Below are 25,001 nucleotides of genomic sequence, written 5' to 3' on the forward strand. Positions count from 1 at the left end.
GATGAGCGTGGTGTCGAGTCTAAATCCAGACGTCCACACGGTCACGGCACACTTCCACAAACTAGTTCCTGACCCCAATCCCCCGAATCCCCAGAACCGCGACGCCTCACCTGATGTTGATGCCCTGCTTGTAGATCTTGCAGGCGTCGGAGGGAAGCATCCGGGACAGCAGAGGAACTGGAACACACAGAAACACCTGATGTCCGACTGACGGGCGTGAAACAACAGCGTGACGAAGTCCAACATAACGAATCCCGCCTCCAATCCTCATCTTATGTCTTTGAAAATCGTTATATAGTCAAATGTACACAGTCAGAAGAACCTGGAATATCAAGAATATATGGAAGGAGTGTCTTCAGACTTCCTGAGATCCATGTTCACACCCAGATAACGACGAACCGACGTGTTCAGTTCTGTAAAAGACGTATAGAGTCACCGTCGCCCTTCATCCCTGCCCTCGTTAATGAGCAGAGCTTTAACCGGCGATCAGCTGATTGTGTGAGGTTGCTCAAAAAAGAGCAATTAGAATCGTCAGTAAGAAAGGTTACAGAGTTCATTTATTGAAAATAAACTTCTTAAAGTTAAAGGACCTCGTCGACCTACAAACGTGGATTATTATGTGGAAAACAAAACAAAAAAAACGACGTTGCAAAGTCATTTTGTTGCTCAAACCGCTCGCCAGAGGAGGAAACACAATTCTCAGAACGAATGTTTGCACGGACGTGGCTGAAACAGAAACGTCCGTCTGTTCATGGAGTGAAACTGTGGAACTCTTTGAAGTGTGGAATTTAAAGTGTTTTACAAATTTAAGAAAAATGTACAGAGAGAAAATTCTGAGAGGCGATGAGAAGAATTGAAAATAGTCGACTGCAACTGTAGAACTACAAGACAAAAGGCTGGTTTTTTTTGTTCATGTATGGATGACAAATATATATATATTGTGAAATGGGATGACGTAACATGAACAAATAAATAAATACGTAAATAAAAAGGCTCGGCAGCAACTCACCCCAGCTCTGGAAGTCCCAGTGAAACTCCAGATAAAAGTCCCCGAGCTGCAGGCAAACAGACGTGAAGGTTGAGAAACAGGAGGTGCCCGAAGGCTGGAGGAGGCGCAGACCCCCTGGAGGAGGCGCAGACCCCCTGAAGGAAGCGCAGAGCCTCAGAAGGAGGTGCAGACCCTCAGAAGGAGGTGCAGAGCCTCAGAGAGAGGTGCAGACCCTCAAAAGGAGGTGCAGAGCCTCAGAAGGAAGGAAGTGCAGACCCTCTGAAGGAGGTGCAGACCCTCATAAGGGAGGTGCAGACCCTCATAAGGAAGTGCAGACCCTCAGAAGGAAGTGCAGACCCTCTGAAGGGAGGTGCAGACCCTCTGAAGGGAGGTGCAGACCCTCTGAAGGAGGTGCAGACCCTCTGAAGGAAGTGCAGACCCTCAGAAGGAGGCGCAGACCCTCAGAAGGAGGCGCAGACCCTCTGAAGGAAGTGCAGACCCTCAGAAGGAGGTGCAGACCCTCAGAAGGAGGTGCAGACCCTCTGAAGGAAGTGCAGACCCTCAGAAGGAGGCGCAGACCCTCAGAAGGAGGCGCAGACCCTCTGAAGGAAGTGCAGACCCTCAGAAGGAGGTGCAGACCCTCTGAAGGAGGTGCAGAGCCTCAGAAGGAAGGAAGTGCAGACCCTCAAAAGGAAGTGCAGACCCTCTGAAGGAGGTGCAGACCCTCAGAAGGAGGTGCAGACCCTCAGAAGGAGGTGCAGACCCTCACCTCCCGCAGGGCCTTCAGCAGCTTGGGCCTCTTGTCCTCCACGCTCTCCCTCGACTGCTGCTTCAACTTGCGCAGAATCGCCGTGACTGGAGGAGGGAAAGAGGAGATCAAACTGGGAATGGGAGGTGGAGGTGGGGGGAGGGTGGAGGTAGAGGTGGTGGGGAGGGGGGGGGGGGGGGGGGGGTGCTGGGAGACGTTGTGATGACGGGACAGGTAACGACTGGATCTGTTCACAAGTCTTATTAATGACATCACAAAGCCGGGTTCCCAGTTATTGTTGTAAAGCTCCCAACTGGGAAATGGGAATTTACAAGTTCCCAGCTGCTTGAAAGCCTAAAGACGGGCCGAGACGATGGACCTCAGTCTCTCACAGACAGACAGACAGACAGACAGACAGACAGACAGACAGACAGACAGACAGACAGACAGACAGACAGACAGACAGACAGACTCTGGTTTTCTCAGTTCTATTCACAAAACGTCGTGGTTGTGTGTTTTCCTTCAAACCTGATGTATGTCCTTGTGTGTCCCTCCAGGCTTCACCCCTCTCCCCCTCCCCCCTCCCCCACCACCCCCCCCCACCTCCACCACCCCCCCCACCTCCACCTCCTCCCCCCTCCTCCTGAGCGAGGTGACCTTCTCAAAGCGAAGCTCCCGGTCCCCCAGCAGGAGAGCCGAGGTGAATACCAACGAGACCCTGGGTCATTTTTCCCATCCTCCATCTCAGGCTGAGGAAGAGGAGCATGCTGGGAGCTCACACACACACACACACACACACACACACACACACACACACACACACACACACACACACACACACACACACACACACACACACACACACACACACACACACACACACACACACACACACACACACACACACACACACACACACACACACACACACACACACACACACACACACACACACATGCGCGCGCACACACACACACACACCCACGCAGGATTTAGAGCCGCTGGACGTCACATGACGCGGCGGCGGCTCAGCCCGCGGCGTCCTCGCTCTAAGCCGGCCGTCTCTCCAGCACATCTGCACCATCAACACACAAATCCACCTTCCAGCCCCCGGGAGGCGGAGGGAGGCGCTCCACCCGACTCTCACACACCCCGAGGGGCGGGGCTTAAAGGACGACGCACGACCTCCGGGTTCCCGAGAGCGACGGCCTCGACGCCGTCAGTCGAAGACCGAATCTAATCCATCGAGGCTCCTCCCACATCATGGAAGAACCCGCCAAGGCTCCTCCCACATCAAGGAACTCGTCAAGACTCCTCCCACATCACGGAGGAACCCGTCAAGGCTCCTCCCACATTACAGAGGAACCCGTCAAGGCTCCTCCCACATCGTGGAGGAACCATCAAAACTCCTCCCACATCACGGAGGCTCCTCCCACATCATGGAAGAACCCGCCAAGGCTCCTCCCACATCAAGGAACTCGTCAAGACTCCTCCCACATCACGGAGGAACCCGTCAAGGCTCCTCCCACATTACGGAGGAACCCGTCAAGGCTCCTCCCACATCGTGGAGGAACCATCAAGACTCCTCCCACATCACGGAGGCTCCTCCCACATCATGGAAGAACCCGCCAAGGCTCCTCCCACATCAAGGAACCCGTCAAGACTCCTCCCACATCACGGAGGAACTCGTCAAGACTCCTCCCACATCATGGAGGAACTCGTCAAGACTCCTCCCACATCATGAAAGGAACTCGTCAAGACTCCTCCCACATCACGGAGGAACTCGTCAAGGCTCCTCCCACATCATGAAAGGAACTCGTCAAGACTCCTCCCACATCACGGAGGAACCCGTCAAGGCCCCTCCCACATCACAGAGGCTCCTCCCACATCACGGAGGAACCCGTCAAGGCTCCTCCCACATCACAGAGGCTCCTCCCACATCACGGAGGAACCCGTCAAGCCCGGACTTGTGAAGCCAAATTACCCACAATGCATTTGAAAAGTAATTTAGACACTAGAGTTTGGACCTGGAACTGACCAGCAGTCCAAGTGTCCAGTGTTTTAGTTTTATTTTTAAATGTTCTTTCCAGAGTTGAGTGAAGCCTCGATTTAGCTTTTGTTTTGTTTTTTTGTTTTTTTTCATGTAAGTTTCATATATTCACGGCAAATGTTTTTTTTTAATATTCGATATTCGTTACACTGAAAGAAAAGCTGAAAACAATGTAGTTTGCTGTTGTTAGTTATAGTACTGAAAGCACACACACACACACACACACACACACACACACACACACACACACACACACACACACACACACACACACACACACACACACACACACACACACACACAACACAAAGACCAACATCATCTAATAAAACGGGATCCGACACGTTTTATTTTTCCCACCCCGAGGATTCTGGGAGACGAAGTTTCAAAGTAAAATAGACGAGACGTAAAAAAGACGCACTCATCTGTCTGTCTCCGTAGCTGATGGCCTCGGCCAGAGGACTCCAGCCCTGAGCGTTCTTCATCTTCACAGGTGCATTGTGGGCCAGCAGCAGCAGCGCGCACTCTGATTGGACGGCAGAAGCAACACGGTCACAGTTCGAGTCCAGACGTCTGGAGTAACTTTTACAAGTAACTTGTTGCTTCACAAAATAACTCGAGCTTCTTTGTCATTTTTTTTCAAAGTTGCATTTAAAAGTAGTTTTTTCTAATTAATGCATAAAAGTAGCTATGGCTTCTTAGTCCTGAAAGTTACTTGTAACTTTAGGGAGTGAAGTACATTACTAGTTACTGAAAGAGGTTTTTGGTAATGTAACTAATGGTTTAGTTACTATTTTAAGTACGTAGTTACTTTCTAATTGTTGAAAATTAAAAGTTGCATTTAAAAGTAGTTTACTAATTAATGTATAAAAGTAACTATTGCTTCTTAGTCCTGAAAGTTACTAGTAACTTTAGAGAGTGAAGTACAATACTAGTCACTGAAATATGTTCTTGGTAATGTAACTAATGGTTTAGTTACTATTTTAAGTAGTAGTTACTTTCCAACTACCGAAAATTAAAGGTTTCCAAGTAACCGAAGGTAAATAGCAACTTATTTTAATAGAAGTTACTTTGAAAGTTGTTTCAACTACTTAAAATAGTAACCAAACCACTAGTTACATTACCAAAAACATGTTTCAGTAACTAGTAATGTACTTCACTCTCTAAAGTTACTAGTAACTTTCAGGACGAAGAAGCCATAGCTACTTTTTATGCATTAATTAGAAAAACTACTTTTAAATGCAACTTTTAATTTTCAGCAGTTACAAAGTAACTACTGCTACTTCTTGATCAGCAGCTTAGTGTTGATAGTAATGGATTACAGTTACTGGATTATTGTAGCTTGCGCCTGTGAAACGCTGGCGAGCCGCGGCGTCGACTGATCTTTTAACGAGGTTAAAGAAAGAACGACGAACGAGGCCACATGCTGACGCAGAGTTTCTCTCCTTCGCTGCTTTCTGCTCTCAAGACCAGAGGTTAAGGATTAAATATCATTAAAATATAGATTTCTACCTTTGTGGCCGAGCATCACCGCCAGGTGGAGAGGTGTGTTACCTGGAGACACAACAACAACAACAACAATAAACACTTTCAAGATTAAAACCAAAACAACGTGAACTAAAATCGTCATAAAAAATGGGAAAAAATCTTTTAAAAGAGAGCTGAAAGACAAAAAAACGTAGAGAAATGAAATAAGTCAAGTCGCAGGTAAAGGATGAAAAGATGTTTAAAAAGAGGGACTGGGAATTAAAACAATAAAAGCCCGAGAAGAAAGATTCAGATTAAATTTGATAAAATACGCAAAAAGAAAATAAAACTGTTGCAATGAAAAAGTTGAGATCAAAGTTGATATATTAAACATCGACAACATTAAAAACAAGACGGAAGCTTCGAAATTTAAAGATTTGAGAGAAGGAAGTCATTCTGGAGATTTAAATTTGAAATAAAGGTGAAATCTGGAGATTACACACGAGAGAACGTCGTTAAAATATCATTAAATTTTGTTAAAATTTAAGTTTCAAACATTCAAATATAAATAAAAGTTAAGGACTAAACGGTGAAATTAAAGTCAATATTTTGTCATCGGTTCAGTAATAAAAATGAGAAAAAAAATATCGATTTGATCGTAATATCAATATTACATTTTACTTGTCTGTGGTTGTTCTATTTCTGATATTTTTATACTGTTTTATTCTCAGTTTTATGTATTTGTGAATGTTTTTATAGACTCCTATATCTGCAATAAAGACGACGACATAAATAACGCTAAAACCTCAATACTATTACTAATACTTTTATTGTTATTTTATTGCTACCATATTGTTATTGTTATATCATTGCTACCATTATTAGTAGTACTATACACGAGTATTATACACTATTACACATTGTTATTATGTGTATTATTATTATTATTATTATTATATATATATAAAGTACAAATATGAAAACTGACAGAAGCTGATCAAAAAACACTAAATTGGCAAAAATGTCATTGATGACGCAACACCTTTCACAATAAAGGTGTCCAATTTATGTGAAGTGATACTTTAGACACGAGAACTCAAAAAAAAATATTTCCAGATGATGACAAATTGCTTTAATCCTGAATAAAAATACGACATCCAGATAAGGTGACTGAGGATTGTTGTTTTTTTTGCAAATATAATAATACCCGATTAACTTTAATATGTAAATTTCAGAATAAGACGATCAAAAGAAGGAAAGACTTTGACATTTGTCCATATCTGCAGTTTAATATGTTAGGTGTGACTTGTTGGTCCTCCAGAGGTCAGAGGTCAGATCAGGTTGATGTGGCCCCTCAACTGAAATGAGTTTGACCCCCCCTGATCTATCTAATACTAATAAACACAAACTATAAGGCTGCTGATAAGCCTTCATTTAAATCAAATCCAAAGTTAAAAACCAGGCTTCTATTCAGAGATTAATCAATAAACCTCATGACTATTGATTAATTGGCGCCTGGAGCGTTTGAGCATCCGCCCACTGTCTTATATTTGCGCAATCGGTGAATCCCATCCCCCCCCCCCACTCACCGTGCACGTCCTTCTGGGAGATGCTGTGGGTGCGGATGAGGGAGGACAGCCTGCGCACGTCCCCCCGGAACACGCACTCGTGCACGGGGAAGTGCGTGTCCTGCGGCCCGGGGCTCAGGATGATCGGGTTCTTGTTGTCGTCGTCCGCCGCCACCACCACCACCGGCGGGTTGCCGTTGATGCTGTTGAGCTGCTGCGGCGTCTTGGCCGCCCGCTGGAACGCCCGGTTGGACCTGCAGTGGAGCCCGGTGCCGTTGGGGATGGTCCCGGCGGACGCGTCCTCGTACGCGTCCCGGATGTCGTCGTTCTTGCGGGGCTTGTTGTTGTGGTCCTTCCGCGCGGTGCGGATCTTCTCACCTGTCATGATGCCGCCCGCCCGCTCGCCGCTCGCTTCAGCCGCTTTCACCGGAGTAGGGAGCCCGATTCAGTCCGCATCGACGACGGATCCAGTCCCGGGAATTTCCTGTAACGGCCCCCCCGGGTGTTTTTGTTGTTTATTCGGCCCGTTTTTTCCTCGGCCGTTCCCGCGGGCTCTTCCGATTCCACCTGCCGCCGGCTTAGCCCGCGTTAGCTTCCGGCTAACTTAGCCCGCAATTACGAACGACAGTGGGCGCGGCGAGCCGAACACAAACTAGCGCCACACATAAATAACGGGAGGGGGAGGAAAAGACAATAAACCGACAAAGTGAGAGAAAAGCGAGCGGCTACATGTTGGTTCCTCCCGCAGCGGCCGCCCGGGGACTCATGTTTTTTTTTTCTTTTTCCTCCAAAGCCGAACGGGGCGCTTCGTGCTGCGGTTAAAATCCAAGCGGAGGACAGACGCTTAGCATCTCGTTAGCAACGTTAGCTTGGACGGAAGTCTCGCGAGATAATCCGAGCGCAACTCTCGCGGTGCGGTTCTTCTTCACTGGATCATAACAGGAGTTTCAAATCTGCTTTGCAAACAAACAAGCGCCACCAATTGGTTTGGAGAGTGTTTTTTTGTTATTTCTAGTTGAAACGGACATAAATAGGAAAAGTTGTACTTTAAAAATAATCTAACTGCTTCTAAATGTAATTAATTTTAACTCTCCTTATAACAGTGGCAACTGACAGATTCTTTGTCGTCACGTTTAACCAATTACCAGTCAATTATAATCCTTGATTTGATTTTCAAACTTGTTTCTCAAAATGTATTTCAAATATCTTGTCGGGGGGGGGGGGGGGGGGGGTGTACATGTTCATATTTAATGTATTTCTTTACTGTGACTCATTTGATTTTTTTACATTTATTATATTTATTCTATTCTAGACTATTTCATTTCAGGTCAGAATAGAATAGAAATTTTATTATTATTGTACCAGTACAACGAGATTAAAGTGCTAACCTGTAAAGTGCTAACCAGGAGGTGGAGATTAACCAGACTGACGTCTGTCACTTTCCATTTCACCGGCAAAGTTCTGTGCTGCCACCTAGTGGTGAAGAGTATTTATACATGATTACTCTGCAACACACTGTCGCTGTGAGAGCAATTTTTTTTTTTTTTGAAAAAAATGTGAAATGGGATAATTTCCCATGGCTCACCTGACGATCTGGAGGAAACACCAGTGTGCCGCGGAGCAGTGGCTGAAAAACTACGGTGGCCCTGAAGTGCAAACCACCACAATAAATCACTAAACACAACAACAAATGGAAAAACACAACTGCAAATTGAAAAACACAACCGCAAATCATTAAATACAACAAATTCAATAACACAACACAAATGAAAAAACAACACAAATGAAAAAACACAACTGCAAATTCAAAGTTGTTTTTTTCATTTGTGTTGTGTTTTTCAATTTGTTGTTTTTTTTCATTTGTGTGGTTTTTTTCATTTGTTGTTGCGTTTTGTCATGTGTTGTGTTTTTCAATTTGCAGTTGTGTTTTTGAATTTGTTGTTGTGTTTAATGATTTGCTGTTGTATTTTTTCATTTGCAGTTGTGTTTTTCAATTTGTTGTTGGGTTTTTCATTTGTGTTGTGTTTTTTTCATTTGTGTTGTGTTTTTCAATTTGCAGTTGTTTTTTTTCATTTGTGTTGTGTTTTTCAATTTGCAGTTGTGTTTTTTCATTTGTGTTGCGTTTTTCAATTTGTTGTTGTGTTTTTTCATTTGTGTTGTGTTTTTCAATTTGTTGTTGTGTTTAGTGATTTGTCGTTGTGGTTTGCACTTCAGGGCCACCGTAGAAAACACTGCTTTAGATAAACTTCTCCGTTCTACCAGAAGCAGCACAAACGATGAAGATTTCAATTCCTGCAGTTCCTCCTCCGGCCTGTAGGAGGGGCGCGGCGCTGTAGTGCCGCTTTTCGCCGCCATAAAGCTTAAAGAAGAAGAAGGAGGCGGAGGACGAAGGGAGCCGTTTGGTGCGGAGCAGTTAGCTCCGAGGCTAACAACAACAACAACAACAACAACAAGGAAAAACAGCATGTCCGCGTCCAAGAAGGCGAAGAAGGTGGTGAGCCAGGAGGAGCTGCGGCGGCTCATGCGGGAGAAGCAGAGGCAGAGCGCGGGGAAGAAGCGCGTGCAGTCCCCGTTCGCGCGGTACGGCGGCGGCGGGCAGCTGAGCTGCGGCCTGTGCGGCGTGGCCGTCAAGTCCGAGCCGCTGTGGCCCGCGCACGTCCTGGGCAAGCAGCACAAGGAGAAGCTGTCGGAGCTGAAGGAGGGCAAGGCGCCGCAGAGCCAGCCGGCGGGACCGCCGGCGGGCCCGCAGAAGAGGAGGGCCGCGCACGCGGAGGACGCCGCCGGGAAGAAGGCTCGAGTCGGGGAGGGCGGCTCCACCTCCACCTCCTCCTCCGGGAGGTCCGCGGGTCTCAGCCTGCTGGCCGGGGTGTACGAGGATGAGGAGGATGATGATGAGGAGGAGGAGGAGGCAGGGGGCGCTGACCTTCCTCCTCCTCCTCAGCAGCCCGAAGCTGCATCGGGACTCCCCGCGGACTTCTTCGACAGCTCCATCCCGGCCACCGTCTCCCACTCCGGGTCCATCCAGAAGGCCGAGGGCCCCCCCGCTGCTACCGCCGCCGCCGCCGGGGACAAGAAGGAGAAGATGGCCGAGGCGCTGCCGGAGGGCTTCTTCGACGACCCGGTGCGGGACGCCAAGGTCCGCAACGTGGACGCGCCCAAGGACCACCTGGACAAGGAGTGGGAGGAGTTCCAGAAGGAGATCCGGCAGGTCAACACCAAGTCCGAGGCCATCGTGGCGGAGGACGACGAGGAGGGCCGGCTGGAGAGGCAGATCGACGAGATCGACGAGCAGATCGAGTGCTACAAGAGGGTGGAGCTGCTGAGGGACCGGCGGGAGGTGGAGGTGAGGAGGAGGAGGAGGAGGAGGGAGGTGGAGGAGAACATGGAGACTGAGGAGGAGGGGGAGGAGGAGGAGGAGGAGGATGAAGAGCAGCTGCTGGGGCTGCTGTCCCAGGACTGGAGGGCGAAAGGAGCCCTGGCCTGAGGAGGAGGAGGTGGAGATGAGGAGGAGCAGGAGGGGGAGAAAGAGGAGGAGGAGGAAGAACAGCTGCTGTCCCAGGTCTGGAGGGCGAAAGGAGCCCTGGCCGGAGGAGGAGGAGGAGCAGGAGGAGGCCTCCACCCGGGAGGAGGAGGAGATCCTCATCACGTGTTTTCTATGGTTCAGATTCAATTTATTTTTGATTAAAACGTTTAAATGTGACCAAGTTCTCCGCTCCTCACTGAAGATGAACCATCAGATCACGTCTTCTTATGAAACTCTTATTAAAGCCACTTTATTTATTTGTTTACAGCCAAAACATCTTAATGTTCTTCCACATATATTGATAACCGCCGTTGGATCCATCATCAAAACTTTCTTTTAATGTGACGGCGCTTCAGATTTAAACTGAAAATATCTCCTGCTGCACCGGTTCTACATTTCATGTTTACATTTTGTACTTCTAAAAGTGTCTGAAATTAAATGTGACTTAATAGGAAATTCTACCCGAAACAAGTTACGAGATCATAAGAAAAAAAAAAAATAGAAAATTCAGTTGTTTTTTTGGTTTCCTTCGTGACTGAAAGAGAAGAAATGAAACCTTTAAACTGTGAGTTTATTCATCGGTGCTCAAACAGAACGACATTCATGAAAACCTCCGATAAATACGCCGCTCGCCTCCCGTTGTGGAAGCAAACATGCAAAGCGGAGAGACGGGAGAATTCCAGCAGCTTCGGCGTGACGCTCAGTGCTTCTTCCACTACCTGTTCCCCCCCACTGTGCCCCCCCCACACACACACACCAGCATCTACAGCTTCTGCTTATTGCTACGTGAGAGCCTCCTCTCGGGTGGTTCCAGAGTTCAGAGCCCTTCAAATCTGACAGAAAAACAAACAAACAAACAACAAGGAAAGGAGCCGCAGGAGGACGATCGGATGTCTGTGATTTTGTTCATACAGGGATTTCTATGCACCCTTTGAAGGGTTTAGTTTGCCCTCAGAGTGGACTGGCAGGATCACTGGTGCCTGGCGCAGTGGGGGAGGGGAGGGGGGGGGTGGTGTGAGGTTCTGTAAATCCTCTAAGCACTAATTAATGTGTGGTGAAAGACTGAGCCTGTCAGTCAACACCGAGGGCAAAACAAACACCTGCTCAGAGATCAGCCTCTAGGGAACAGATGATACCCCTCCAAAAAAAAACCAACAAAAGATGAAAGAGGGAGAGACACGAACGGGCGTCACATCAGAAGAGCGTTAAAATGTCCGCCGCTCCGTCTCGCTTAAGTTAGAAAGTCTTAAAACCCCCAAAGAAAGAAGTAGTCGTCTGTAAACATTCATAAAAATCTTACGCGGAGTGGGATAAATAAGGTGGAGGAGGCGGGGCCACCCACGCGCGCACACACACACACACACACACACACAAATCCAGATTATTAACAGAGATCAAAGAAAGTCAACAGAGATCAAAGAAAGTCTTCATACAGTCGCTCGTGTGATTAAAACCGAGGTGTGTTGGAGTCGAGGGAGAAACTTGGGGGTTTAAATATTCAGTTCAGTGCAGCATTCACAGAGGACCGGACCCCCCCCACCCCTCCCCCCCCCCCCCCCCCAAATATTTGATGCTCCAGTACTGCGGGGTCACAGGCCGGCGGCGGCTCGCAGCTCGCCCAGGGAGAGGCGTCGGTCTCCGTCGCGGTCGAAGCAGCCGAGGAGCCGGTCGCTGGGAGCCGACGGCCCCAGAAGTCTGCTCAGGTCCTGCCGGGTCAAACCGGGGGGGCCGGGGGCGGGGGGGGCCGCCCGCCGGAGCAGCTCCTCCAGGTCTGAAACACAACCAGTCAAAGGGGACCGTCAGCGGAGTGCCGCCGCCCCCCGGTGGCGGCAGGCGATCACTGCACGTGGTGGAGCCTCACCTCCGGGCGACGCCACGCCGGGCAGCAGCAGCTTCTGCGGACACGGCGGCGCCAGGCGCCTCACGCGCTCCGGGCTGAGGAAGCGAGGCCTCCTGCTGGTCGGCGGCGGCGGCGGCGTGACGGGAGGGGAGACGTCTGAGGGCGACACGCAGAAACGGCTTCAGCGGGGAAAACGACTTCGGCGGCGGCGTTAACGGTTATCTGTTTACACGACAACTTTCTGGGAAAAAAAAAACGCCCCGACTCAGCGTTCATATCGCACACGCTCAGTAGAGCCCATCAGAAGAGAGTCTCCTCCGTGGCGACACGACTCCCAGTCCCATGTTCTCCTGGACTTTTATTTTGACAAGTCATCGTAATAATTTAGTTTAGTTTGTTTGTTTATTTGAGCAAAAAAGAACCTCACACATTTCAAACGACCAGATCGACACGGACCAAACTTACAACACACACACACACACACACACACACACACACACACACACACACACACACACACACACACACACACACACACACACACACACACACACACACACACACACACACACACACACACACACACACACACACACACACACACGTTGATCCTACTTCTTCTTTATTTCAAAAGTCTTTTGTTTGTATTTACATTTGAACAGGTTGATGTTTGGACGTCGTTTCATCTCCAATTTGTTCCACAATTGTTCACCTTTACCTGTCGGGATAAAACTTTCCAGGGTTGTTTATGTTTCTGAGTCCTAAAGTTTAATTCCTCACGTATTTCATAACGACCAGTATGACCTGGGAACCTTCTTATGTATTTGTCTTGGTGACAATCTGTAACTTGCTTTATACAACATCTGTACTGCTTGGAACTCAATGATGTCACAAAGCTTCATGAGCTTTGATTTGAAAAATAGTGAGTTTGTGTGGTCCAGAAACCTTTATGAATTAATCGAATAGTTGTAATTGGTTTTACTGTGTTTTTATGAGGGTTAGGGATTAATAACAATCCAACTTGATGGTCTGTTCCACATGACAACTAGATCGTTCTCAGTTGTTTCCGCCGTTGCCGTGGAAACATGTCGTTTTCAAAGCTCGTTCCCCGGCATGCAAACGACGTGGTTTTGCAGAAAGTTTCAGTGAAAACATGAAAAACATCTTCTGAGCTAAAAAAAGTTAAATAAATCACATATTTCATAACGACCAGTACGATCTGGAACCTTCTTATGCATTTGTCTTGGTGACAATCTGTAACTTGCTTTATACAACATCTGTACTGCTTGGAACTCAATGATGTCATAAAGCTTCATGAGCTTTGATTTTAAAAATAATGAGTTTGTGTGGTCCAGAAACTTTTATGAATTATTTTATGAACGGTTAGGGATTAATAACAATCCAACTTGATGGTCTGTCCCACATGAGAACTGCATCGTTCTCAGTTGTTTCTGCCGTTGCCGTGGAAACATGTCATTTTCAAAACTCGTTCCCTGGCATGCAAATGACGTTGTTTTGCAGAAAGTTTCAGTGAAAACTTGAAAAACATCTTCTGAACTAAAAAAAATTAAATAAATCACATATTTCATAACGACCAGTACGATCTGGAACCTTCTTATGCATTTGTCTTGGTGACAATCTGTAACTTGCTTTATACAACATCTGTACTGCTTGGAACTCAATGATGTCATAAAGCTTCATGAGCTTTGATTTTAAAAATAATGAGTTTGTGTGGTCCAGAAACCTTTATGGATTATTTTATGAACGGTTAGGGATTAATACATGAGAACTGCATCGTTCTCAGTTGTTTCCGCCGTTGCCGTGGAAACATGTCGTTTTCAAAACTCGTTCCCCGGCATGCAAACGACGTGGTTTTGCAGAAAGTTTAAGTGAAAACATGAAAAACATCTTCTGAACTAAAAAAAAACACAAAATCTCTAGTTTTCACCCGAAGCGTCGCCATGGGAACGAGGCGGTAAAGAGCAGCAGTTTACCTGCAGCTTCCTCCGCCGACGCCGATTTAACCGTCGTGGCTTCTTCTCTCTCCGCCTCGGCCGCCGGACCTCCTCCTCCCCCTCCTCCTCCTCCTCCTCCTCCTCCTCCTCCTCCTCCTCCGGCCGCCTCGGACTGGAACCAGAGGACAGAACAGTGAGCGTGTGGATGTCGGGGGAGGGGGGGGTGTGAGGCGGGGGGGGGACTCACGGCGGGCTTGGAGCCGTTCTCCAGCGACGCCACCCGGTGGTGGAGGTCGGCCACGGTGGACAGCAGGACGTGGATCTGCTCGTCGGTCCAGGTGTGGTGCTGCTCCTCCGTCCGGTTGGCGTCACTCAGGGCCTTCCTCAGGTCGGTGACGTCCTGCGGGGGAGGGGGAGGGGGGGGGGGGGGGGGGGTGTTTTTAAAAATAAACACAGCACCCTCTAGTGGCCTCACATGAAAACTACAGCGTGTTTCGTGTTTCTGTTCTCATCAAAACTTTTGCAAACTAAAAAAAATCTACCGTAGTTTCCACACTATAGATCAGAGTTCTTCAACCTCTGGTGTTTCCTCCAGATCGTCAGCTGAGTCGTGGGAAATTATCACATTTTTTCTAAAAAAAAACATTTGCTCTCACAGCGACAGTGTGTTGCAGAGTAATCCTGTATAAATACTCTCCACCACTAGAGGGCAGCACAGAACTTTGCCGGTGAAATGTAAAGTGACAGACGTCAGTGTGGTTCATCTCCACCTCCTGCTACCATCTTGTATCAAAGTACTGTGTCAGTGACAGTGATGGAGAAGTTTTTGAAAACCAGGATCTCAGCTCTTCATCCATCAGGTCCAGGTTTCACACTGAGGGAGGCACTATTAAAAAAAGTCCTTGTTTCTGGATTTACTGGATTCCTGTTGATACAACTTTGATGAGAAAGACTTTATATTGTTAATAGAGGCTACAGAGTTTAACTTTTTAACATTTCCGGGTGGAGGTGTGACTCCAGAGTTTTACAAAGAAAAAAGTGTGATTGGCTCGAAAAAGGTAAAAAAAAACAAAAACACTGCTATAGAGCACCTGAATGTAAGCCGCACCTGCAAAGTTGAACATAAAAACCAAAAAAAATAAACCTATATAAGCCGCAGTCCAGCGCTCTAGTTTACGTGATGCTCCTGAACGCATCATCAGCAAGACGAGTTCACCAGGAGAACAAATGTCACTTTAAAGGCAAGTTTTGGAGAATTAAAGGCTAAAAACGACACAAATCTACACGAGGAAGTAGAATCAGGCGGCATGAAGCCCGTTAAACCGTAAAAATACATAAATTAGCCTCATCGCTCAAAATGTTGAGGGGGGGAAAAAGTCGCGGCTTATTGTCCGGAAAATACGGTAAATTGAATTTTAAGAATTGAGTCACCAAACAAGGTTTCCGCGGCTTTAATCTATTGGAGAACGAGTCGCCTGTGAAGAACGACGTATGAAACGCGGCGATGTCGTAACTCAGAGTCGCTAGTGGAAGTCCTTTGATCCTTTGATCCTTTATTTAAACAACTAAAAACACTGAAATGTAAAGATTTAGCGGAGTAGAACCTTCTAAAAAACCACGTTTAAAGCTCCTCTGGAAATTTTACCGAACAAATTGCAAAACAGATTCGCCAACAGAGAAAAAGTGGATCTGAACTGAAAGGAACTGAGGTTTTTAACAAAACCCAGGTTTCAATCGGCCGTAATGGAAAAATGCATCTGAATGGAAGGAGTCGGTCTTGATTGTAAAACTAAAACTTCTAAATCCATTGACGTGTTTAAGAAACTTGTTAAATGATCAATGTTACAGAAATACGACACTGCGGAGGAGCAGATCAACCTTATTGATTTATTTTGTGTTTGATGTTTTGGAAAAAGACGCTGCATGTGAATGAACTGGACTGTAAAGGATTATAGGTTTTACTTCTTTCTGCTCCTTTTCATTCATGACATGTTTACATTGCACATCTCACTTTCGCACTAGTATTTTTGCACTGCTCTGTTACTTTATTTTATTTTTTATATTCTATTCTCTTGTGTATATACTTATTTATATAGGTCGGCTCCAGGGTAGACGGCAAAATAAAGAATTTCATTCACTGTGAAACCTGGCTTTTACTGGTGATATGACAATAAAACACCTGGAACCTGGATAGGAAATGCTGCTGTTGCATCGTTTTAAACGAATGAAATAAATAATAAAATGAAAAATGAATGAAATGTTTTGGAGAATTAAAGGCTAAAAACAGCAGGAATCTACACGAGGAAGTAGAATCTGGCGGCATGAAGCCCGTTAAACCGTAAAAATACACAAATAAGCCGCGGGGCTGAAAATGTTGGGGGGGGGGGGAAAGTCGTGGCTTATCGTCCGGAAAATACGGTTAAATTAAAGCCGTTGTTAAAACCTGCCGGCAGTAAGATTCACGGAGTTGCTGCCGTCCGGCGGCAGATAGAAACGCCCTGCAGGCGTCTCGGGTGTCTGACCCACTTCCTCTGCAGGCCGACGCTCCTGAAATAGACGGAAGCCGCTTCGTGAATAATGGAGGGAGGCTCGGCGCCGGGATCCGAGGAACGACGCTGAAGCCGGCGACTCCAGGAGACCCGGGGGGAGGGGGGGGGGGGTCAGAAACTCTTTCTTCCCCGTCGCCATCGGACGTCTGAACAGCTTCTGACATGTTTACATTTTGCACATCTCACTTTCTTGCTAATATTTTTGCACGGCTCCGTTATTTTATTTTATTTTATATTTTATTCTAGTTTTTGTGTATATAACTTACTTATTGATGTATGTCGGCTCCAGGGTAGACGGCAAAATAAGAATTTCATTACACCGTGAAACCTGGCTTTTACTGGTGATATGACAATAAAACACCTTGAAAACACCTTGAAAACACCTTGCAACAATGAGCTCGGCTGGAAACTCAGTCAGGCACCTTGGGAGTTAAAAAAAAAACACCCCCGAAGGCAAGAAGCCACAATTAAACTTTGACCCTTTTTGAGCTCCTGTGAAACTATAAAATAATAAAATGATCCGACAAACGGAGGTTTTTTTTACGTCCGGAGGCGTCAAGTCGGTCTGACGACGCTGCTCAGTTCGTGGGGTTTTAATGGTTCGCGACGATTTTGGCTGTAAACGATCTCAAAATTCATATAATGGAGGAAAAAACGATCGTATGCTGTCATACAGGACGGAAATGCATGAAAAATCTGACCCGAACGCGCCGGCGCGAGCTACTTAGCGCTAAGATGCTACTTAGCGCTAAGATGCTACTTTAAAATTTCCCGAAAAAGTAATGAATGTTATGTTTTCTCGCCGGTGATATACTTAATATAAACTAACATATATTGATGATGATGTGTTACAACAGTAGTTTAGGTCACGCGTCATTTTAAAGCTAAGTCGTGCTAACGGCGGCTACTAGCATGAAAGCTACGTGACGTAAAGTAACTTGGCGAACTTGGTACATCTGACGGGTGGAACAGTTTGTAAAGAGTACCGAGATAAAACCTCCGTCGGGAGCTGAAGCACTGCCAGCATAGAAGTACAAACATAGAATCATTCATTACTGGAGTTTATGTAAGTATATAAAGCTGAGTGCAGTACAACAGTTTAGTTTTTACTACTTACATTACAAGGTATTTTTATATATTTAACAGGAGCCTTTAAAAAAAAAAAAAACATGTTCAATAAATGCTGTTCCAAATTCAAAGACATAATCGTGATTTTAATTTTTGCCCAAAATAATCCTGATACGGATTTTTTTCCATAATCTAGTGGGTAAATTTCCCCCCAAAAAATCTAAAATACAATTACATCTCCAAGACGAGTTGCACTGAGCTGTAAAAGTGTTGTTGTTGTTGGTTTTTTTTCATTAAGTTCGTGTGCTGACGTGCTGCTTTGGCCCTCCAGCCCAGCAGGGGGCGACACTGATCCTCCATCAGGAGCTGAGGCGCTAGTTTATGCAAGTATATAAAGTTATTTAGTTCTTGTTTTCAAAAGACTGAGTGCAGTAAGTTTAGTTTTTACTACTACATTACAAGATATTTTTATATATTTAACAGGAATGTCTTTTTTTCCCCCTAAATTCAAAGACATAATCGTGATTTCAATATCAAAATAATCCTGATAAGGATTTTTTTCTCCATAACCTAGTGGGTAAATTTCCCCCAAATAATCTAAAATACAATTACATCTACAAGACGTGTTGCACTGAGCTGTAAAAAAGTTGTTTTTTAAATTTTTGTTGTTGTTTTTTTCATTAAGTTTGTGTGCTGACGTGCTGCTTTGGCCCTCCAGCCCAGCAGGGGGCGACGCTGATCCTCCATCAGGAGCTGAAGCACTAGTTTATGCAAGTATATAAAGTTATTTAGTTCTTGTTTTCAAAAGATTGAGTGCAGTACAACTGTTTATTTTTTACTACTACATTACAAGGGATTTTTTTCCCCCTAAATTCAAAGACAATCGTGATTTCAACATTAAAATAATCCCGATACGGATTTTTTTCCATAACCTAGTGGGTAAATTTCCCCCAAATAATCTAAAATACAATTACGTCTCCAAGACGAGTTGCACTGAGCTGTAAAAGTGTTGTTTTTTGGTGTTTTTTTTCATGAAGTTTGTGTGCTGACGTGCTGCGTTGGCCCTCCAGCCCAGCAGGGGGCGACGCTGATTCAGCGGGCTAGCGTACCGTGGTGGTCTTCTTCTCCTGCTCCCTCCTCTGGCTGCGCACGGCGTCCTGCATGGTCAGCACGTCGTGCTGGACGCTGGTCAGCGTGCTGCCGATGGTGGCGACGCTCTGCGGGGGGGAGGGGGGACGCACCGGGTTAGCCGCGCGGTTCGGTTAGCGGCGGCTATGTTAGCGGCGGTGGGCTGGCCTCCACCTTACCTTCTGCAGCTCCTCCACGGTGGTCGGCAGCCCCACCAGGTCGGCGGCGGACTTCAGGTTGGCCTTCAGGTGGCTGACGGCCGAGTCCAGAACGCTGATCTGAGGGAAACACCACTCCTCAGTCGCCGCAAGGCATTGTGGGACGGAGCGGCGCCGTCTAACTCTTTACTTTTTAATGTAAATAACGTTCTTTGTTTTTTTTTTACTTTAACTCTCTTACCGCAGCAGCGTGTCGGGACGCAGCACCGCGACTCCGGAGCAGAACAATATTAAGTATAATAATAATTTATATGTATTACAGTTTATTATTGCCACTTAGTTCATGTAATAATTTTACAACTTTGTTTTTATAAATATTAAAACCCTCAAAAGTGGAGGAGCTGCACTCTGACTGATGTTAGCTCATTAATTAATTCATGTTTTTATTATTCTGCTGATCTTGTAGAGAAAGTTTCACCAAAACGCTTAAAAAGACGTTATAAAAATAGTCTTCTAATTTAAATATCGTCTCAGTGTGCTGAGTCGACATTAATTCCCTGGTTTCCCCTCAATAAATCTCATTACAAGACTTCAGTCTTCAGGAGAAAATTAATGCGATTAATCGCAATTAATTACAGAAAATTGTGCGATTAGTAAATTTTTTGTATTATACTATTCTAATTTATTTAATGTATTTTTTTAATTCTATTTGAGGCTATACTTTTCTCATTTATTTAATCTATTTTTATTGTTTCACTTTTTTGTTTTAGTCTCTTTAGAGTCTTGGAAATTAGGCTTTTAAAAACAGTTTTTCCTTTTTTATTTTGATTTGAGGAGCTTTAGAATTTCTTTTAGTTTTTTTTGACATTTTGCTTTTTTTTTAATTCTATTTGAGGCTATACTTTTGTAATTTATTTAAAAAAAAATTTAATTCTATTTGAGGCTATACTTTTGTAATTTATTTAATTAATTTTTTGTTCTATTTGAGGCTATACTTTTGTAATTTATTTAATTAATTTTTTGTTCTATTTGAGGCTATACTTTTCTAATTTATTTAATTAATTTTTTTATTCTATTTGAGGCTATACTTTTGTGATTTTTTTTTTTTTTTATTCTATTTGAGGCTATACTTTTGTAATTTATTTAATTTATTTTTTTTATTCTATTTGAGGCTATACTTTTGTAATTATTTTTTTTTCTATTTGAGGCTATACTTTTGTAATTTATTATTATTTTTTTCATTCTATTTGAGGCTATACTTTTGTAATTTTTTTTTTTTTTTAATTCTATTTGAGGCTATACTTTTGTAATTTTTTTTTTTTTTTAATTCTATTTGAGGCTATACTTTAGTAATTTATTTAATGTATGTTTTTTATTCTATTTGAGGCTATACTTTTGTAATTTATTATTATTTTTTTCATTCTATTTGAGGCTATACTTTTGTAATTTTTTTTTTTTTTAATTCTATTTGAGGCTATACTTTTGTAATTTATTTAATTTATTTATTTATTCTATTTGAGGCTATACTTTTGTAATTTATTATTATTTTTTTTATTCTATTTGAGGCTATACTTTTGTAATTTATTTAATGTATGTTTTTTATTCTATTTGAGGCTATACATTTGTAATTTATTTAATTAATTTTTTTATTCTATTTGAGGCTATACTTTTGTAATTTATTAAAAACAACTATTCTATTTGAGGCTATACTTTTCTAATTGATTTAATTACATTTTTTATTCTATTTGAGGCTTTACTTTAGTAATTTATTTAGCTATTTTATTGGGTTAGGGGTTTTTTATGTTTTGATTTGTGGAGCTTTAGAATTTCTTTTAGTTTTTTTTGCCATTTTAGCTTCTTTTTTTTTTTATATACTTTTATTTTTGTTGTCAATGTAAAGTTAGTCAGTTTGGCTGCTCTATCTTTGCTCATCTATTGTTAACCAACGAGACAAAGAGTTCTTTTTTTTTCTTTAAATAGCACAATGGGCAAATAAAATTAATATAACAAAGTTTTTTTACACTTTACACTTTGCGCCGGCTCCAGGGTGGGAATTTAAAGTCTGCCGACGCTCGTCTGGAGGTTAGCACGTAGCCTTTAGCCCTCCCGAGGATTGTGGGTATTCACCTTCCGGTTCATCTCCGTCAGGTTGGACCAGAGCCGGTTCAGCCCGGCGCCGCCGCTCTGCAGCTCCTCCAGCTTCCTCTGCTTGTTCTTCAGCTCCTCGCTCAGCTTGGCGATCTCGCCGGACGACGCCTTCTGGACGCTTTCCACTGGAGGGCGGGCAAGACGCAGCGGCTCAAACCTGTGTGTGTGTGTGCGTGCGTGTGTGTGTGTGTATGCGTGTGTTACCGCCGTGCAGCTTCTCCTTCAGAGAGTCCAGGTCCTCCTTCAGGGCGATCTGCATCCAGATGAGTCCGGCGCAGGCCATGACGCAGGCGGCGAGGATGATGAAGAGGAAGAGCGGGTAGCACACGTTGCAGCACTGCGTGTAGCTCCTCCTGCGCACGCACACACACACACACACACACACACCTTCATTACTAACGGATGTTTCCCGAGGTCGTCGGGGGGAACCAGACGAGTCGCTGCGTTTCGCTCGGCGACGCGAGGTTGTAGACGTTATTAATTGATATTTGGTTTTTGTTGACAAAATTAACCCATTAATTGATATTATTACCCCATTTTTGACGTTACTGCCCCAGTATTTGGGTTTTACTGACATTATTACCCCACTAGTTGACATTAATAACCACTTTTTGGACGTCATTATCCAAGTGTTTACAATATTACCCTGGTTATTGACATTATTACCTTGATATTCTGGTTTTGTTGATATTATTCCCCCATTAGTTGAGATTATTACCCCATTTTTTGGCGTTACTGCCCCAGTATTTGGGTTTTACTGACATTATTACCCCACTAGTTGACATTAATAACCACTTTTTGGACGTTATTATCCAAGTGTTTATGATATTACCCTGGTTATAGACATTATTACTCCACTAGTTGACAGTCTTACGCTGGTATTTGGTGCCTGTTGACAATATTACCTTGATTTGTTTATTGTCGTTTCCATTATTACTTCATTAATTGATATTATTACCCCATTTTTGACGTTACTACTGCCCAGTCTTTGACAGTACTATCCTAGTATTTGGGTTTTGTTTACATTATTACCCCATTAGTTGACATTAGTAACCACTTTTTGGACGTTATTATCCAAGTGTTTACAATATTACCCTGGTTATAGACATTATTACCTTGATATTCTGGTTTTGTTGCTATTGTTCCCCCATTAGTTGATATTATTACCCCATTTTTGACGTTACTGCCCCAGTATTTGACAGTACTATCCTGGTATTTGAGTTTTGTTGACATTACTAACCACTTTTTGGACATTATTATCCAAGTGTTTACGATATTACCCTGGTTAGAGACATTATTACCTTAATATTTAGTGTTTGTTGACATTAGTACCCCACTAGTTGACAGTCTTACACTGGTATTTGGTGCCTGTTGACAATGTTACTCCATTTATTCAGAATATTACCTTGATTTGTTTATTATTGTTTCCATTATTATTTCATTAATTGACATTACTGCCCCAGTCTCTGACAGTACTATCCTGGTATTTGGGTTTTGTTGACACTATTACTCCACTAGTTGACATTAATAACCATTGTTTGGGCTTAATTATCCAAGTGTTTACAATATTACCCTGGTTAGAGACATTATTACCTTGATATTCTGGTTTTGTTGATATTATTACCCCATTTGTTGATAATATTACCCCTTTTTTACATTATTACCACAGTATTTGCCAGTACTGCCCCAGTATTTGAGTTTTACTGATATTACAACCCCATTAGTTGACATTACTAACCACTTTTTGGGCTTTATTATCCAAGTGTTTACAAAATTAACCTGGTTAGAGACATTATTACCTTGATATTTGCCTTGTTTTGACATTATTACCCCATTAGTTGACAGTCTTATGCTGGTATTTGGTGCCTGTTGACACATTATTACCTTAATATTCTGGTTTTGTTGACATTATTCCCCCATTAGTTGAGAATATTACCCCCTTTTTTTTCTTTTCTTTTTTTTTACATTATTACCCCCATTTTCTGACGTTACTGCCCCAGTATTTGGGTTTTACTGATATTATAGCCCCATTAGTTGACATTACTAATCACTTTTTGGACGTTATTATCCAAGTGTTTACGGTATTACCCTGGTTATAGACATTATTACCTTGATATTCTGGTTTTGTTGACATTATTACCCCATTAGTTGAAAATATTACCCCATTTTTTTACATTATTACCCCATTTTTGACGTTACTGCCCCAGTATTTTGGTTTTGATATTATAGCCCCACTAGTTGACATTATTACCTTGATATTCAGGTTTTGTTGTTATTGTTCCCCCATTAGTTGATACTATTACCCTATTTTCTGACAGTACTGCCCCAGTATTTGGGTTTTGACATTATTCCCCCATTAGTTGATATTATTACATCCTCTGACAGTACTATCCTGGTATTTGGGTTTTGTTGACACTATTACCCCACTAGTTGACATTGATAACCACTTTTTGGACGTTATTATCAAAGTGTTTACAATATTACCCTGGTTAGAGACATTATTACCTTGATATTCTGGTTTGTTTTGACATTATTACCTTAATATTCTGGTTTGTTTTGACATTATTACCTTGATATTCTGGTTTGTTTTGACATTATTACCTTGATATTCTGGTTTGTTTTGACATTATTACCTTGATATTCTGGTTTGTTTTGACATTATTACCTTGATATTCTGGTTTGTTTTGACATTATTACCTTAATATTCTGGTTTGTTTTGACATTATTACCTTAATATTCTAGTTTGTTTTGACATTATCACTCCGCTCAGTCTTGCCTGATCTCCCGCACTGCCCGAATAACGAATCCGTTATTCGGGCGAGCGATCTGCCCCCCCCCCCCCGGACCCTCGATCGACAGCAGCCCCCCCCCCCCCCCCGGTATCGATCACCGATCGACGGCCACTCACTTCCCGAAGCCTCCGCCGCCGCTCAGCCCGCTGAAGCCGTCGTCCTCGGAGCTGGACTCGGACTCGGAGTCGGGCGGCTCGGTGCGGAGGAGCCGGTGTCCGGAGCCCTTCTTGGCCTTCTTCCTCTTGCTGTCGCCGAGGCCGATGAGGGCGTTGAGCTCCTTCCGCTTCTTCATCTTCTTCTGCGGGGTCAGCGGACCCGCCGAGCCCGACTTGAACCCGACCAAGTCCAAACTGGGGTCCAGCTTGCTGGGCGGAGCCGCCGGGCGAACCTCTCCTTCCCGGCCGCTTCCTCGACACTCCTTCCGCCTCACACGCAGAACCGCTCGGCGGCAGCAAAACGCGACATTTGACTCGCAGACGAAATTAAAAATAAAAGCACTTTTGTCGGCCCCGACTGCTCACCGGGACAGCTAACGATGCTAACGCTGCTAACGCTGCTAACGCTGCTAACGCGGCTAAACAGTCCGTCACATCGTCCCCCCGCGGGCTGGACCTCCCGCCCGCAGCCGCTCGCTCCGCCGAGGCGACATGAAGTCGTTCAAGTGGCGATCGAAGCCTTTTCCGTGGTCAAAAATCGGACGTTTGTGGCCGCAGATATGTCCCTCCGGTCCGGTTTGTGTTGTTTGGGCCCCAGCAGAGCCTCCCAGTAAGCTCCGCGCTGATTGGCTGAGCCGGCAAGCAGCTTCTTTCCTGTGTGTATTTTAGACGAGAGAGCGCCACACCGCCACCTTCTGGGCGAAGTCGGAACTGCAGTTTCTGGCTTCATTACTTCTTCTGCCGTTCTGGAGGAGTCAGCAGTCCTGAGCCGAGCCGAGCCGAGCCGAGCCGAGCCGAGCCGAGCCGAGCCCCGGGGGGCCGCGTCCCGTCCACCGGGCTATTTATTACAGTAACTTGCTCTCC

At 44.5% G+C, this 25,001-nt stretch overlaps 3 protein-coding genes across 3 annotated transcripts in view; 1 reads left to right on the forward strand and 2 right to left on the reverse strand.

The window, feature by feature from the left end:
* LOC308135352 (ankyrin repeat domain-containing protein 13C-like) overlaps positions 1 to 7,502 on the reverse strand; it is a gene marked incomplete at its 3' end in the record, with an annotated part of 12,876 nt that extends 5,374 nt beyond the window's left edge. Inside the window, exons 1-7 of the mRNA XM_080503281.1 lie at positions 6,843 to 7,502; positions 5,299 to 5,340; positions 4,208 to 4,312; positions 1,758 to 1,843; positions 1,010 to 1,055; positions 111 to 177; positions 1 to 19 (exon numbers count right to left, since the gene is read on the reverse strand). The exon at positions 1 to 19 is cut by the window's left edge and continues 126 nt beyond it. Coding sequence (XP_080359407.1) covers positions 1 to 19; positions 111 to 177; positions 1,010 to 1,055; positions 1,758 to 1,843; positions 4,208 to 4,312; positions 5,299 to 5,340; positions 6,843 to 7,206 — 729 coding nt within the window. The 5' untranslated portion in view covers positions 7,207 to 7,502. The remainder of the gene's footprint in view (positions 20 to 110; positions 178 to 1,009; positions 1,056 to 1,757; positions 1,844 to 4,207; positions 4,313 to 5,298; positions 5,341 to 6,842) is intronic.
* Positions 7,503 to 9,206: 1,704 nt separating this feature from the next.
* Positions 9,207 to 10,305, forward strand: znf830 (zinc finger protein 830; the record flags this gene model as incomplete). Its single annotated transcript, XM_080503284.1, has 1 exon — positions 9,207 to 10,305. Exon 1 carries the CDS (start codon positions 9,286 to 9,288, stop codon positions 10,303 to 10,305), a length of 1,020 nt encoding a protein of 339 aa, XP_080359410.1. The 5' UTR covers positions 9,207 to 9,285.
* Positions 10,306 to 10,354: 49 nt separating this feature from the next.
* efcab14 (EF-hand calcium binding domain 14) lies at positions 10,355 to 24,745 on the reverse strand. The gene is made up of 9 exons (XM_080503283.1): positions 24,099 to 24,745; positions 21,395 to 21,543; positions 21,170 to 21,315; positions 19,064 to 19,162; positions 18,866 to 18,973; positions 14,387 to 14,539; positions 14,179 to 14,311; positions 12,206 to 12,340; positions 10,355 to 12,115 (listed from the first exon to the last, which is right to left on the reverse strand). The coding sequence occupies exons 1-9, from the start codon at positions 24,272 to 24,274 to the stop codon at positions 11,934 to 11,936; spliced, it is 1,281 nt and encodes a 426-aa protein (XP_080359409.1). The 5' UTR covers positions 24,275 to 24,745; the 3' UTR covers positions 10,355 to 11,933.
* Positions 24,746 to 25,001: the final 256 nt, after the last annotated feature.

Source organism: Blennius ocellaris (assembly GCF_963422515.1).
Source record: "Blennius ocellaris genome assembly, chromosome: 10".
Classification (NCBI taxonomy): Eukaryota; Metazoa; Chordata; class Actinopteri; order Blenniiformes; family Blenniidae; genus Blennius; species Blennius ocellaris.

What these genes read in the sequence shown, in the direction of transcription:
- efcab14 (XM_080503283.1), bottom strand. Translation starts at nt 24,274, where the DNA reads ATGAAGAAGCGGAAGGAGCTCAACGCCCTCATCGGCCTCGGCGACAGC. An exon ending in GAAGGAGAAGCTGCACGGCG is followed by an intron (nt 21,316 to 21,394) that starts GTAACACACGCA and finishes CCCGCCCTCCAG; the next exon opens with TGGAAAGCGTCCAGAAGGCG. An exon ending in AGGAGAAGAAGACCACCACG is followed by an intron (nt 14,540 to 18,865) that starts GTACGCTAGCCC and finishes CCTCCCCCGCAG; the next exon opens with GACGTCACCGACCTGAGGAA.